This window comes from Sceloporus occidentalis, unplaced genomic scaffold, assembly GCF_023333645.1.
Source record: "Sceloporus occidentalis isolate IW3139 unplaced genomic scaffold, rSceOcc1.0.p SCAF_1, whole genome shotgun sequence".
Classification (NCBI taxonomy): Eukaryota; Metazoa; Chordata; class Lepidosauria; order Squamata; family Phrynosomatidae; genus Sceloporus; species Sceloporus occidentalis.
The window spans coordinates 9231077-9247729 of record NW_028316981.1 but is presented as its reverse complement, the minus strand read 5'-3'; the positions used below and the strand labels follow the sequence as shown (position 1 = coordinate 9247729).

The window sequence follows — 16653 nt, the reverse complement described above, 5'->3', positions numbered from 1 at the left end:
AAAGTGCATCACAGCCTGCTACAGGAATTTGGACCTTCCGCTACTTGAAGGAGTGGTCGCCCACTCAACCAGGAGCACGGCCACCTCAGCAGCCTGGGCTACTAGAGCCCCCGTGGCAGAGATCTGCAGAGCCGCTACGTGGAAGACCCCCTCCAACTTAGTCAGACACTACAAGCTTGACCTCTATCAGTCAGCTGAAGTTGCTTTTGGCAGGAGGGTCCTTCAGCGCGTACTTCCGCCATCTCCCCCTTTGCAGCACACACACCCCTGAATAGGGGAGGGCTTTGGTAAATCCCAATTCTAAGGAGGATCTCAACTTCTCCGCTGGAAATGGACGTATAGCGGGTAAGAACCAAAGTTCCTGTTTTTCCAGTCCTCTCTACTAGCCTCCCATGATGTGCTAAAAAGCATCCAGCTAGAAAGAACTAGGAGGAAAAGGGATGGGGAACAAATGTAAAAGGATTTGATAAAAATAAAGTTCTTTGTCAGAGATTTTGTTCCCTGCAGCATGCTTGCATTTTTATTTTGTTATGGAAGTGGCCTTTCTCCCATGTTTTAGTGTGACCTATGGAGTCACCTCTAACTGGAGCTTATTTCACTTTACAAGTATTCATACATTCTTCTTCCTGTCTGGATTCTTTAGTATCATGCTTCCTATTTCATGTATTCCCACCATTCAAGAATTTGAATGGTTTCCTCTCCATGTGCTTTCTTGGTTTTTTGCTTTGGGACACTTTTTTGTTGGTGTCAAAACCTTTGAAAAATAAGTGAAATACTTTTCATACTGTAAGCATATGAATGGTTTTTCATAGGTATGAATGTTTTTTAAAATAGCAACAACAATTCTTTATTATTGTGCAGAGACCCAGCAAAATCAAATTCACAACATATAAATTAAAGACACAAGGAACAATTATGCAATTCATACAGATAAAGCTTATTTCAGACATTTATCCCTAGTACAGAGGTTAGCTGTTCTCTGATCCTGACCACCTCAGAAAACAACCTGGTAACCACCAAAGTCACATTGGGAATGTTATCTTCTAATAAGACTCTGACATAAAATTTGGATGATTTTCCTCGTAGATTCACCATTAATGGATTAATCATATATCACCAGGCCTCCGTGTCGAATCCACAAGACAAAATGGGCTTCATGATTTTGCTTCTGATGACTGCAGGAATATAAGCTTGCAGTATAAGGGACACCAGCAAATCCTCCAAACATTTCAGAAGGAAAAGCGTTAAATCTTGCCTTGGTAAATAGTCTATGATAAAATTCTTTAAATAGTTGGCTGGACAAAAAGGCCCAACATACTGTACACTTAATGTGCTTGATAAGAAGGATTAATATAAATAGGCGCAAAAGTCACAAAAAGTAATAAATAGAGGGATGATTACAGATCAATTGAATCAGCTTTAGGGCAACAAGCTTTGACTAACGGTTTATGTATTCATCCGGATATAGATAGAAATGTAAACCTGTGCCCAATTTAAAAATATTAAGCTTCAGCCAAAATTTTAAAGATGCAATCCAAGTCCTTCCATTAAGAGGGCATACCTCTCTTTCAAACACTAAAACTGTATTAGAAATGTATCTGAGAATTTGAAGGAGAGCTCAACAATTCATCCCAAAGATTGATGCTGGGGTCCAGGCATCAGAGGGAGAGCAGATCTGCTGGACTTTTCCCCTTCCCCACTGCCATTCCCTTCTCCTTTTGTGTCTTGTCTTTTTAGATTGTAAGCCTGAGGGCAGGGAAATGTCTAACAATTTGTAAGCCGCTCTGATAGCCTTTTGGCTGAAGAGCAAGGTTTAAATAAATAAATAAATAAATAAATATTGTTGTTGTTGTCTAACTGCTGATGTGATTCCCCCAATCCAAATAGCAGAGGTGTGCAGCAATTGTGCAACTATCATAGCGATAAAGACTTTAACGGCAGGTGGTACAGAGTATTTTTTAATGTCAGGTAAGATATCTGTTCTGAAAAAAAAATTTCAATGTTCAAATACTTTTAACTGTTTCTGCCTTGTGTGAGTAGCTTGATGACGACCAAGGTGTGCCTTCTGACCGAAATCTTTCCCGCACTCCAGGCATTTGAATGGTTTCTCCCCTGTGTGAATTCTTTGATGACAAGTGAGCTGGGTTTTCCAAACAAACGCTTTCCCACATTCCAGGCATTTAAATGGCTTCTCTCCTATGTGAACTGCTTGATGAAGGGTGAGGTCTGTCTTCCGAATAAAACCTTTTCCACACTCCAGGCATTTAAATGGTTTCTCTCCTGTGTGAGTTGCTTGATGATAGGTGAGATGTGTCTTCTGGCTGAAACGTTTCCCACACTCCAGGCATTTAAATGCTTTTTCTCCAGTGTGAATTACTTGATGAAGGGTGAGTTGTGTCTTCCGAGGGAAACCTTTTCCACACTCCAGGCATCTGAATGGCTTTTCCCCACTGTGAGTTTTTAGATGATGAGCGAGATCCGTCTTCTTAATAAAACTTTTCCCACACTCCAGACATTTAAATGGCTTCTCCCCTGTGTGAGTTGCTTCATGTCGGGTGAGATCTGTCTTCAGAATAAAAGCCTTTCCACACACCAGGCATTTGAATGGCTTCTCCCCTGTGTGTGTTTTTTGATGATAAGTGAGATCTGTCTTACAAATAAATTTTTTCCCACACTCCAAGCAATTAAATGGTTTCTCTCCTGTGTGAACTGCTTGATGATGAGTGAGGTGTGTCTTCCGAATAAAACCTTTCCCACACTCCAGACATTTAAATGGCTTCTCTCCACTGTGGGTTCTTTGATGATTTGTGAGATCTGTCTTTTGGATATAACTTTTTCCACACTCAAGGCAATTAAAAGGTTTCTCCCCTGTGTGAGTTGCTTGATGACGAGTTAGGCCTGTTTTGTCAATGAAACCTTTTCCACACTCCAGGCATTTAAACCGTTTCTCCCCTGTGTGTGTTACTTGATGCCGAGTGAGGTATAGCTTATGACAGAACCTTTTCCCACACTCCAGGCAAGTAAATGGTTTCTCTCCTGTGTGAGTTGCTTGATGACGGATGAGATGTGTCTTCCGAATAAAACTTTTCCCGCATTCCAGACATTTAAATGGCTTCTCCCCTGTGTGAGTTGCTTGATGATGAGTGAGGTGCGTCTTCTGAATAAAACCTTTTCCACACTCCAAACATTTAAAGGGCTTCTCTCCTGTGTGAATTGCTTGATGACGCATGAGGTGTGTTTTTCTAGTGAAACATTTTCCACACTCCTGGCATTTAAATGGCTTCTCTCTTGTGTGAGTTGCTTTATGACGAGTGAGATGTGTCTTCTGACTGAAATGTTTCCCACAATCCAAGCATTTAAATGGTTTCTCACGTATGTGAGTTTTTTGATGTCGAATGTAGTTGTTTTTCCAAACGAAACTCCTTCTGCACACCCAGCAGTTAAATGGTTTCTCCTGTGCATTAACTGTTTGGTAACAAGAGAGGAATGCCTTTTGACTGAACTTCTTTTCACTCTTCAAGCATTTCAATGGTTTCTCCTCTGTATGGGTTCTTAGGTCTATCAGAAGCTGTGCTCTCATCCTGATACTTTTTCCAAAACTGAAGGATGGAAATGGTCTCTCTCTGGTGTGAATTGTTTTAAGTGAATTCAGACTGGAATCATATGTACACTTACCACCTCTGAAAGAGTTCTTCCAAGTCTGAGTCCTCCTATGAAGATTAAGACTTGCTTTAGACCTGAAACTTCTCCCACATGCAAGACAAAGATATTTATTTCTTCTGTTTCCTTTTTGCAAGAATCCTTGGACTGAAGGTCCAGAAACATCACCTTTCTGATAAGGACGTGTGGTCCTCCACTCCTCTTCAGTATCGGTTTTTCTTTCCTCCTTTAACCGTTTGCATTGGTCTCTTTGCACCAATGCTTGGCATGTTTCTTCTTCATACTCTAGCGGGCCATCACTGCCTGGAAGGAAGAGAAAGTACTGGTAAGAACTCAAAAAAGAAATGGAAGGCAAACTGTAAATGCCACTGAGAGCACACAGCTGTAAGGATTTTGGTAATCTCAGTTCATCCCACTGCCCATTCCCCTTAAACACAATTCTTTTGGTTTCCCTGTTCTGATGTTCCTCTCCTATTATAAGCCTCTAAACAGGAAATATCTGGGTTGTTTCTGATCTCGAATAAGATGTTCCAGGAGAGGATGTACCAACTCACAGACAGAACAGATTGTGCTGGATTACATTAATGTAGAATTAGTATAGGGCAGCAAGTGCTTTTTTGACCCTGGAGACTAGGGATCAATACCTAGCTGTTACACCCATCATGTAATGCTGAAATACAGGTGGAAGTACTGATTTGAAGAATGATCTTCAGAGCACCTATCTATGGAATTATTTTGGAGCAATGGTCCCCAAACTGTGCTCTTTAAGAGATTTTTGGACTTCAGCTCCCAGAATCCCAGACTATTGGCCAACGTAGTTGAGGATTCTGGCTTCTCTTAAAGGGCACAGTTTGAGGACTACTGATTTAGAATGTAAAGAATGTCCACTAAATATCTGATACTGTTCCATGTCAGTTGTTTTTTGATGGCATGAGACACTTTAACAATGAATTATTAAGACATGTCAGTTCATGGAATAGTTAGTTCACGGAACAGCAAGGGAATGTCCACTTATTTAACATTAGTTTATTATATGAACACGTTTGTTTTCATATAATCACTAATACTGTCTGTGTGGTATGTAATTGAGAAACACACTACCAACATCATCAACCTATTTGGACACTGGAGTAAGCACCGGGGTTCCTAGATCTATGACATAAAGGAGGCTGTTTGATGAAAGTAGGTAGGAGATAACACTAAGGAAAGGACATGAGCAAGGTTTTTTATTAAGGTCAGACTGAGACCCAATCTAAGGAGAAATAAGGTAATGTCTCTGCCTATCAAAAACTGGTGCCAAGAGCAGTGGGATTTCACAAGTCTAGTGGAGATCTCAGAAAATCCAGTGGGTATTTAGAGATCTAGTTGGAAAAATCTCTGATTTGCTGAGGGAATTCAGAGATTTGAGATTCCATATGTCTGTGTCAGCGCCATTGATCCTGAAGGGGAAAAGTCCGAGTTATATAGTGGGGGAGTAGCTGGAGGCTGAGAATGATTGATTAAAGCTGTAGTTGAATTAAAACAGTCCCTGAGTAAAAGTCTATGGTATCTAGCAGAGGATCGAAAACAGATTCTTAAGAACTGGAAAAAGAAGTGTATAAACCTCCCCAAATTGATATGAAAAGTTTTCCCAAATATTATAACAGGGACAGCATTTTTTATTTTACAAATTTTTAAACATCTTGTTTGGAACTGAGTGTTAAGTCTGAGGAAATAATGAGCTGTTTTAGATTCCAGATATGAAATCCAAGGGGAAATGAGATTGGAGGAGGCTCAGATTTATGGTATGTGTAAAGCAGAAGGAGAAATAGCAGTTTGGATTAACTGCTGAACATTAGGAAAGAACTATAGAGTTTAAAAATGAAAGCTGACAAAGCCTAAACATTTATAACATTAAATCTCACAAATAGAAAGCCAGTGTGGTATAGTGATTTGAGCATCAACCTATGACTCTGGAGACCAGGGTGCAAATCCCGGCTCAGCCATGAAAACCCAAATCATACTCTGACAGCCTCAGAGGATGCAATGGCACCCTCTGAAGAAATTTAAGGCACACAACAACAACAGTTTCATTAATATAGATTAAAATTGAGAGAAAAGAGAAAAATCCCAAAATTGTAGTGTAGGCTGCTCAGTTAACAGTTGACAGATCAGCCCTGGTAGTCCAGTGGTTAAATGCCTGTATTGCAGCCACTCACTCAAAACCATAAGGTTGCGAGTTCAATACCAGCATAAAGGGCTCAAGCTCGACTCTGGCTTGCATCCTTCCAAGGTGGCTAAAATGAGTACCCAGATTGTTGGGGGCAATTAGCTTAAAGTTGTAAACCACTTAGATACTGTTAATTCAGTATGAAGTGGTAGATAAATGAAGCTGTTTGAAGAAGCTGTTTTACTGAAGAAAAATGCTGAAGCCTCAATATTATGAACGGAAAAACCCAAAGAATTGGCAAAGTACCAATGTCGAACACTAAAAGGACTAAGAAGTGGCAGTCAGAGAGTCAGGTTTCCTGACCAAAAGGAGAGTTAGGCCAGGGAAAGACTATTTCTTAAGAGAATATTGGAATATAAAATCTGCTGTCAATGTGGGCAGGCAGGCCATTTTCATTTTAATTATCCTGAACAAGCTAACTGAAGACAGAGAAGCTAGTTTATTGTGTGTCAAAGATTTGAACCCAGGAATCAAGCATCTCCTTCAGTGATGAGACTGGGTGCTACGGAAAAACAGGAGACAGGTCTAGGTGAGGACTTACGATCAAAGCAGATGCAACACTGCTTATTTCTTAACATGGGCAAAGAGTTGGGTAGAGACTATGGGGAGAGAATTCAAGGACAGGATCAACTGGTTTTAGGGCTTGAGGGATACAGGTTATTAAGTCTGTGTGATTCACCCTGATTTGATTCCTCAAAAGAAGGTGTTACCACACAAAAAGACTCTTTTGAAAGGGATAGGAGGGCCTGCATTCCATGTATCCAAGGCCTAAAGATATATAAAATATAAGAATTGACAAGGAGAGGGAAAGGGACCATATACAATATTCTGATCCCATGCTTGACTTGTAATGATCTTGCAAAACACATGAAGAATGTTTGTGTGACTACCCAGCACCACAGGCAGCCAAACCACATGGTGCAGTCTGAAATAGGAAGAGAAGATGGACCTTGGGTGCACCTACACTGTAAAAAATAAAGCAGTTTGACACCACTTTAACTGTCATAGCATCCTGGGATTTGTAGTTTTGTGAGGCAGCAATATTTTTTGGCACAGAAGGCTAAATAACCCCTTCTTACCTGGCCTGAAACAATCCAGTCTTTCATTTTAATGGTGGCTGGATGAGGCCACAGTGGCAGCTGTAGAAGGCAGATCAGGCCCTTGCGCGGAGGGGTACTGCTAGTGGGACTCCCAATATACCACACAGTGGTCCAAGCTCAGGAGTCCACCTAGACCTCAGTGACCTTGACTTAAGATCAGCTAATGAAGGGCTTCCCGGGAAAAGAGGCCAGTAATGAAGATAGTTGGAAGAAAATCACTCAGCCGGCTACAATGTATCAAGAGTAAAGAGAAACTCTCAGGGTTACTTTTCAGCACTTGTAAGATGCTTAATCACAAGAAAGAGGGAGCCTCACCTAGAGAGGACAAGGCCCACAGATTTTCCTCCATCACTTCCCGATGAAGGGCCTTTTGGCTTGGGTCCAGCAGGGCCCACTCCTCCTCTGTGAAATACACAGCCAACTCCTCAAAGATCACCTGAAGAAAGAGGTAATTATTTTTTCAGATTGCTCAAGAAAATTGAAATCCTTACAGGATGCCATCCTCAGGTCCTTAACAGTGGCATCTTTGATGAAGGCAATTGGGGGGGGGGGGGGGGGAGACAAGATTCTGTGGGAACCAGGGAGTGGTCAAAGGGAGACGGCTCCCTTGAGATCCTATTCCGTACCTGATCTAGTCTTGCAGAAGCTGTTCTGAGTCCATCAGGATGAAGAGATGTGCTTGTACACATAGACCCAGTCCTTATTCCACCTCCTGAGAGGAACAGAGAAGAAAAGAGAATGCTGTTAACCATTAGCGTAAGGGTAGCTGCTCCTATCCTTTGAAACTTCTGCAGGAGGCTAGAGTGGCCCACTATCTGCTCTCCATTTGCTCCATTTCTCTTCAAGCAGGCTTTTAATATGTAATTGTGCTTAGGGAGGCTTCTTATCAGGGGTGGGGTTTACTTTGGTACGTGTTTAATGGTTTTATATTATCAGCTTGCTATGTTTTTAATGATTTCATATTTTTAGCTTATTATGTCAATGTTATGTTTTGAATTGCTTTTAAAAATTTTACTGTCTTTATTTGAAGCATCTTTTGTGACTGGATCACCATATTGGGACCAATTTAGGAGAAAGGAAGCATAACAGTAATAATAATCCTTCTTTCTTCTTTCTCCTTCAGGTCCCACCGACTCATGCAAAGGCAGTAAACACCATAGCATATAGACTAAAAAAAGTGGGAGTTCATGGCAGAATGAAGAGAAACATGAGAATGACAGGGGCACAAAAAAAAAAAAACCTTTACAAATATGTGCAAAGCAAGTAGGCAAGTATCCCACAGGGAATTAAACAGCTACAAAAATGTTAACTAGCTTGAAGGAAAAAGCATCAAAATTTGGGCGAGAAAGGAATGGAATTGGAAATAAGTCCAGGTTTCTGGTTCTTCCCTGCATAGGTAGGGGACAGGAATTGATGGTCGACTCGGGGGCTGTCTGAGGATGAGGATATCAACCCATGAAAGCAGCCCCTTCCATTCATGCTTTCGACTTTCTAAACATGCACACGTTTACCTCAGGTAACCAAGCAGATTTGTTTCTGGGCATTACTTGAACAGAAAACTTGGTCCTAGAGGCAGAAGTGACATGGAAAGAGTAGGGATAGATTCCTACACCACAAAAAAGAAGAGCACTTCAACATATTTCAGCAACCTTTTTATTCAAAACTAATAAAAGGCACACATGAAAGAATTTTGGGCCAAAACAGACTGCAGAAATAATCCAGTTTGAGACCACTTTAACTGCCCCGGCTGAATAGTAGGGAATTCTGGGAACTGTAGTTTTGTGAGACATTGAGCCTTTTATGTTAGAGAGCTCAGGTACCACAACAAACTACAGTTCTGAAAATTCCCTAGCACTGAGCCAGGGCATTTAAAGTTGTCTCAAGATGGATTATTTCTGCAGTCTGTTTTGGCCCTAAATCAAGGCAAGCCTTGCATAAATAAACAAAAACATTTTCAACCTTCTACATATTACACAAAGGCTTCTTCCAAAATGCACCTGTGGTGACTGCATCTGTAACTATCCACCATTTTTGTTACGATTTCCACTTTGGTAGCCAGACTTACAGATCTCTTCATTTTTTAAAAACATAAAGGGAGAGCAAATGAGGCTATCTTATCTGCTCTTCCCTTTTCTCTGTTTTCATTGTTTTTCTGGTCACACAGGGTCAGTAAGAGAGCTGCCATTTAGCTTGCCTGTTATAGGCAGGCATACAGTACTACAATAAGATGGGCTAGAATGGAATCCCACTCATTCCCAAACCAAGCTTTATTGCATTGTTCTGCAGACATGCTACAATAACTAGATACTGAACGTCTGTGATTCTCCAATTCTCCTTCCACATCCTCCCAGTGCCACTGTTGCTTAAAATAAATCTAGCTACACAGAGAATGAGAAGGAAAAGGAAGGCTGGGCAGGCATAAAAAGTCCTTCTAAAATATACTTGACTGTTAGAGACTTGGTTACCTAAGGTATGCTTCTAATTTCAAAGTGTTGGTTAGGCTATATAAAATAGTTCAAGTGCTATAAGCCATAAAGCCCAGATATTTCACATATACTTGAAGGAATCAAGCAAGAAACTACCTCCTTATGTAAAGAGATAGCCAAACAGGCAGCAGCTCTGGGACCATGCTGCCTCCGTTTGCTTTGGGGCCATGATAGCCCATTTGTCCCCAATCTGGGCCGCTTGTGTGTTCCTGAACTGGCCAGTCGAAAAGGAGTGGATTTTTGTACTCCTTTTCAGGTCAGTTTTGGGCCAACTCTCTAGGAAAGAGCTGCATCCGGGGCGGCTTCCGGCCATATTCAGAGTGAGCATCATATGCGTGCCCCACTCCCAATGCTGCCCTTTTTGGTCATCTGTTTGAGGCCAGCAGGAAACTACCTTCTTACCCTTACTTAGTGAGGAGGACCTTCCTTCTCTGTCCAGCATGATCCACTTGGGCCACTGCCTTTGACTGGATTCAGAAGAATACATGTCCACCTCAGTCATCTCTTCTGCAAACAAGTCCTGCAGGAGAGAAGAATTAGGGAAAGAAGAGGACAAGACCTTATAGTGTGTCACCTCCACTTTAGAGGATTTCCAGAAAAAGGCTGGGATGGAATGGCTAGATTTAGATGATGGTGGTGATGATGTTATTTATTTGTATCTTTTTGGGGGGAGGGGCAGGGTCCAACAATGGTTTAGAGTAACTAGAACAACTACAAAGAAAAACACAAATATGTACTGAACACTTACTACTATACATCTATGAACCAAGAAAAGCATATGTTTATGTGCTATGACTTAGGATACACAAAAATGTAACTGCAAATTTTAACAAGTCATCAAATCGACAATCAGAAATAATAAAAATAAAGCCCTATATGGCTTGGGTCCAAGTTACTTATGGGACTGCCTCTCCTCATGCAATCCACCTCTCACCCTTAGAACATTGGGTAAGAATTTATTGGAAACTATGAACCCCAAATATGCTTCCACTTCACGAAGGGCCTTTTCAATAAGGGCTCCGAGATTGTCTTCCTGAGGACATCCGTTCAGCGTCCTCATTGGAGATATTCAGGAAAGCAGTTAAAACTGAACTATTTCGCCAAGCATACCCAGATACGATGTAAGATAATGACTGACATGCCCCTTGAATGAGATGCTGGTTTATTTCCCCATTATATTGTATTGAGTATTGTATTGCTGTTTGTAATTAGTAGTAAACATGCTGGATTTTAATGTTAATAATTGAGTCGGAGAATTTTAATGTATACACTGTGATTTTATTTATCTGTAACCCCACTTTGATCCAACCGGGAGATGCGGGGAAACATAAATAAAATTATTATTATTATTATTATTATTATTATTATTGTCCATAATAAAGTCCATTCACAGTTTATAAAACCTGAAATCTGAAAGTCCTGTAGTCTGAAACACTGGAGAAGAATAGGAGGTTTTGAATCCTGTAACTTGTGAGGAACACAAGTTTTGAAGGTTCTAGGATTTGAAAAATCTTGAAAATAATTATTTACAACATAAAGTTGGAATTTGTGGCATCTAGGAACTGAATAGACAGCTTTTTCCAGAGGTCTTTACAACCGTTTCAAAAGATCTTCATCAGTCCATGTATTTCTGCTTGCTATAGATAACTTATATTGAATCCTAAAGGTGCTTGTGAATATTTTCTCCTTTAGCATAAGAATGTCTATGCAGCCTTCTCCTAAAGTAAGTTTGCTAACCACAGTTTGCAATCTGGATGCAAATTGTGTCTTCTGGAGAAAGATCATCCCAACACAGACTGTATCCCTATTCCTTGATCTGCCTTTTGACTGACCAGCAGGCCTTCTTTCTCTACTGCTTTAAGAAAGCTCAGTTGTTGAATTAAAAAAAAAACCCTTGCAAAATAATACTATTAAAAAAATTGTAATGGTCCCTAAAAATGACCAGGATACAATGAGCTCACCTGCTCCTCTTTCGGCTTTTTCTCCTCTGCCTGGCTCAGAAGGAAGCCCTCTGCCAAGGCCACTGCTTGGGAGGTTGTCTCCGCTCCACACTCTCGAACCCAGCTCCCCATCTCTGGGGGAAGGACAGCCAGGAACTGCTCCAGGATCACCAGGTCCATCATCTCAGCCTTGGTGTGTCTCTCTGGCTTCAGCCACTGGCAGCAGAGATTGTGGAGCTGGCTGCAAACCTCCCGGGGCCCCAAAGCCTCCTCCTGGAAGGCAAACTGCCTGAAGTGCTGGCACTGGACCTCAGATCTGAGCATCTTCTCCCCAAAGCTCCTCTGCGTAGTTCCTTCAGAAAGAAACATGGCTCTTTCCTTCTGTACTTTGACTGAACAGTGTGAAATCCCCCTAACTCATGGCAGACGGAGTCTTGTTTCCAATACGGCAGGAAAGCATTTTCTTCTTTTACCGGATTCTGTCTCAGGTGAAATTACTGGGGACACTGAGGCCTACAAAAAAAAGAAGACATCCTGTGAGTTCTAAAGACTCCCTTGAGAGAAGATTTAGATTTACAACTAGATCCAAGTTGAAAAGTGGCTCTTGCTGAGTCTGTACAGAAAGTTTCCTCCCCTCAAAAAAGTCAACAAGGATAGGCAGGGTGTGTGCGTACATTCCCCTTTTCCTTCTTAGCTACAAACTTAGACCATCAGGCCCAGTTTCAAGGCAGGACCCTTCCACTTGCTCTAGCCCTAAGAATCTCCTGCCTGCTCTTTCGGCCTTTTTCTTTTCCCTTTTCCTCCTTTTACTACATCCCTCTTAGGCAGAAAAGGTGCTGCTTTCCAATCTCTCCACCTTTCTTCTAAGGGCTTTTGCTGCCTGAAGTGAAAGAGGACGAGGCAACCCTTGTCCTTGGATAAACTGCAATTCCCAAGGTCCTCTGTGGAAGAGGAGCTGCCCCTGCTGCCTCCCAACCTCTGCTGCCTGAGGCAGGTGCTTCATCCAGCCCGAGAGTGGGGGCCTCTCCTCCTTCTCCAGTCTGGGTTTGACTCTGTTGAGAGGGAAGAGGGGCTCAAAGGGAAAGAATCCCTGGAGAAAGACCCACAGCAGAAGCCCGCCTTCCTTCCTTCTTCTCCCTGGCCTCCCTCACAGGGCTGTTGTGAGGCTGCTTTGTGGGGAAAGGGAAGGAAATGGGGCCATGGAGCCCCATAGTCCCAAGGGGTTCTCTGTTGGGGGGAGAGGTCTGCCTCCTTCCTTGTGTAGCAGATCTTGGAGGACCTCAGTGACCAAGACCCAAATAAGATGGAGAGTACAGACTTTATTTTCCAGCCGGCTGTGTGCCAGGGGAATCTTTGCCAAAGCTTCCATTGCTCTGGAACAATACCTTATGCATCCTCAATATACAGGGGTCTGCCTCAACATTCGGCTTATACTTTCCATTCTGGAATGAGGTATTCACTTAGCCCCGGCCCTTGACTTTACACAATCTCCTGGTCCAACTTTATACAGCATGTTACTGTATAAGCACATTCTTAAAGCTTCTTTCAGCCTATCTAACGGAGTTCTTCTACACATATTGTTTTCATACTGTTACCTAGCCACGCAAGGACAATATTTCCATAAGCAGGAAAAGACGAACAAAGAGCTCAGCTAACATCTTCTGTTTGCTCTTCTCAGCTTTGACTTTTTTCTCACACACTTTGCCCTGCTATGGTCTTCTTCTCATTACACAGACAATGTTGCTTTCCTGCCTCTGTCCACCTCATTTGCAGCCTCCCTCCCTGGCCTCCCTGGCAGGGCTGTTGTGGGGCTCATTTCAGGAGAAAGGGAAGAAAGGAGGGCCATGGAGCCCAAAGGAGCCTGGTCTGAAGGGGTTCTCTCTTGGGGGAGGGAGGGAGGGGTCTCCTTCCTTTCTTGCAGCCTCCCTCCCTCCCTGGCCTCCCTCGCAGGGCTGTTGTGGGGCTCCTTTGCTGGGAAAGGGAAGGAAGGAGGGCCATGGAGCCCAAAGGAGCTTTGTCCGAAGGGGCTCTCTGTTGGGGAACGGAGGGAGGGAGGAGACACCTTCCTTTCTGGCAGCCTCCCTCCCTCCCTGGCCTCCCTGGCAGGGCTGTTGTGGGGCTCATTTCAGGAGAAAGGGAAGGAGGGCCATGGAGCCCAAAGGAGCCTAGTCCCAAGGGGTTCTCTCTTGGAGGGGAAGGGAGGGGTCTCCTTCCTTTCTTGCAGCCTCCCTCCCTCCCTGGCCTCCCTCGCAGGGCTGTTGTGGGGCTCCTTTGCTGGGAAAGGGAAGGAAGGAGGGCCATGGAGCCCAAAGGAGCCTGGTCCGAAGGGGTTCTCTCTTGGAGGGGAAGGGAGGGGTCTCCTTCCTTTCTTGCAGCCTCCCTCCCTCGCTGGCCTCCCTGGCAGGGCTGTTGTGAGGTCCCTCTGCAGGGAAAGGGAAGGAAAAGGAGCCCAGTCCCAAGGGGTGCCTTGAAGGGGGCAGCATTAAAGGCCCTCCCCTTCCTCAGCCCACAGACACGCGAGGCCTCCCAGGGGCGCCTTTGTCCCGCTCCTTCTTCAAGAGGGAGAAACCAACCCACCTCCTGGATGTCCCTCTTTACCTTAGCCACGCCCCTTCCGGTAGGGCCAGGATGAAAGAGACTAGTCCTAGAGAGGCGCTGGGGGGAAACGGAAGTAGCGGCTGTCAAGCCAGGACTCGGATTCCCCCTGGAAGGCCGAGGAGGAGAAGCTTCCTTCCTGAAACGCAGCGGAGGACAGGAAGTAGCCCTCCCTCCGCCTGGACGTCACTCTCAGCTCTGGCCCCGCCTCTTCCGGCGGAAAGAGAGACAGCGAGACCGTTCCTAGAGCGGCGCTGCGAGCAACCCGGAAGGAGGGACCTTCTAGGCAGATCTCAGTTTCCTCCAGGAGGACTAGAAGGGAGCAGAGCTGCCTTTCTCAGGGAAAGGCTGGTGGGGAAGGAGCTGCGTCCACACGGGAGAGATAACCCGGTTTGGCACCGCTTTCACTCTTTCCTGGCTCAAGGCTACGGAATTCTGGGAGCTGGATTCTGTTGTGGGGCCCAAAGTTAAAGCGGTGCCAAACCGGGTTCTCTCTCCAGTGTGGACGCGGCCAAAGTCCTGGAGAAGGCCTCATTCGTTCATTCATTCATTCATTCACTCCTTCTCCGCTCATTCTGAGGGTGGCCAGGGGTCCCACGGGGCTCTGTCCTGGGCCCAGTGCTGGTCCACATCTTTATCAATGGCTTGGAGGACAGAATTGGTTGGGAGCATACTTATCAAATTTAAATTTAAAACCCCAACACTTTCTACAAACCCCTGTTCCAGGAGAAGTGAAATAGTTTAATAAGGTCCAGTTGACATGGAGGAGAAACCTCTACACAATGACTACAGGGTTGTCTCCTCTGTGCACCCCCTCCCAGGATAGCAATGTCTACCGAGAACAGGATGTGATGGCCTCGCTGGCAAACCATGAGATCATGACTCACCTTCTGGTTGACAATGCTTTATCCATAATTGGATAAGCCCATGTTGATTCGGCTGAGACAATGTACACATCCTGCTCCCTTTGTTAATTAGGATTCTCCTGAGTACACATTGGTCCCTGATCCCGCAAATTGCCTTCTGATATACGATGAGTTAATGTAAACCTAATGTAACCTTAATGTCAATAAAAGGGGCTGGCCAAGACCTGGCCAGCTAAGAAGCTTTGCACCCCCATTCCTGCCTCTGCATCTCTCTGCCGCGGCACTCCTCCACTTTTAAGCTTGCTCAGATTAGGAGCCCCACTCAAGTCTATGGGTCGGCCTGGTCCAGAAGGAAAACCACAGGCAAAGGACTGTTTTGTTGGCTACTTTAGGTCCAAAAGACACTGCAAGAACAATCCAGTTTGTCTTAACTGCCCTGGCTCAGTGCTAGAGAATCCTGGGAACTGTAGTTTGTTGTGGCACTAGAGCTCTTTGACAGGCAAGGCTAAGTGTCTCACAGAACTACAGTTCCCAGAATTCCCAAGCATTGAGCCAGGGCAGTTAAAGCAGTCTCAAACTGGATTATTTCTGCAGTGAGTTTTAGACCTTCTTCATAGTCTCCATTCTGGAAGGATTCTGTTTAATACTATTGTGTGTCTATGCGGCTCTGTAGCTCAGGAGAGGAATTCCATTTTCCATTCACTTACCTTCTGCAAGGTTGTGTTAATTTCTTCTCCTTGCAGAACGAGGAACTGCTCTGGGGAAAGCACAGGAAGGGCCGCAAAAGGAGAAGCAGCAGTGAAAGCACGTGGGGAGAGGGATTGTGGGAACTGCTGTTGAGGGCTTTTGGGTGTGGGTTTCCTGGTCGTGTTCAGCTAAATGGAATACCTTTGAATACAATTATCATCGTCGTTGTCATCCATACGATGATGTAAATCTTGCCACGACTTCCCAGCTTTAATATGGAAAATATCTAAAGTGGGGATTGTAGCATTCCCTGGTGAGCCCCAGGGGTACGACCCCCTCCCAGGATAGCAATGTTAATCAAGATTGAGATGTGGCAATCCCGTTGGCAGATCACAGGATTGCGACCCCCTTTCAGGATGACAATGCTTTATCCATAATTAGATAGATAAGCCCCTGTTGATTCGAACGGCTTAGCTGGTCTCCATATCCTGCTTCCTTGCCTAAGAGTTAGGCGGTCATTAATGACTGTACAAAAGACAATGGACGGAAGTAAGCAAGATGACAATAAAAGGCCCAGCCAAGAACCTGGCTGGAAGAAGCTTGTGCACCCCCATTCCTGTCTCTGCGTCTCTTTGCCGCGACAGGGGATGATGCACCACAAGGCCTTGTCCTTTTCCTTTCTTTTCCTAATTCTTCTCTACACACACACACACACACACACACACACACCACAGCCATTTCTGTTACTGCAGATGCACTGCTGAAATCTGGCAGCAAAAGTCTATGTTTCTCCAGTCCTCTTTACTAGCCTCCGAAAGGTGATGCTGCTGAAAAGGATACAGCTAGAATGGGGAGGGAAAGGGATGTGAAAGAGGAAAATAGCAGATGTGAATAACAGAGACATTGGCTCTTACTTGTGATATGTCCATTTCCAGTACATAAAAGCCCTACATCCTGTAGTTTGGGTTATGCTCCTCCAACTCACTCCAGATAGGCAGGAAGTAAAAAGAGAGACCTTCTGGTGACCCCACATAGTGGAGCTAACCCTTGAAGGCCAGTAGTAGAACAGCCGAATGCTCCAGAAAAAACAAACATGTTATTTGGATATCA

General features: G+C 44.1%; 1 protein-coding gene across 2 annotated transcripts; it reads right to left on the bottom strand.

Moving 5' to 3' along the window:
- Window positions 1-811: 811 nt before the first annotated feature.
- LOC149320640 (uncharacterized) lies at window positions 812-9973 on the bottom strand. 2 transcript variants are annotated; one of them, XM_089503728.1, is made up of 4 exons: window positions 9858-9973; window positions 7596-7681; window positions 7285-7405; window positions 812-3963 (listed from the first exon to the last, which is right to left on the bottom strand). In XM_089503728.1, exons 1-4 carry the CDS (start codon window positions 9955-9957, stop codon window positions 1997-1999), a joined length of 2274 nt encoding a protein of 757 aa, XP_089359854.1. In that variant the 5' UTR covers window positions 9958-9973; the 3' UTR covers window positions 812-1996. The 2 variants fall into 2 exon arrangements, with proteins under 2 accessions (XP_089359854.1, XP_089359855.1); XM_089503729.1 differs by having other exon boundaries at window positions 9864-9973.
- Between the last annotated feature and the right edge of the window lie 6680 nt (window positions 9974-16653).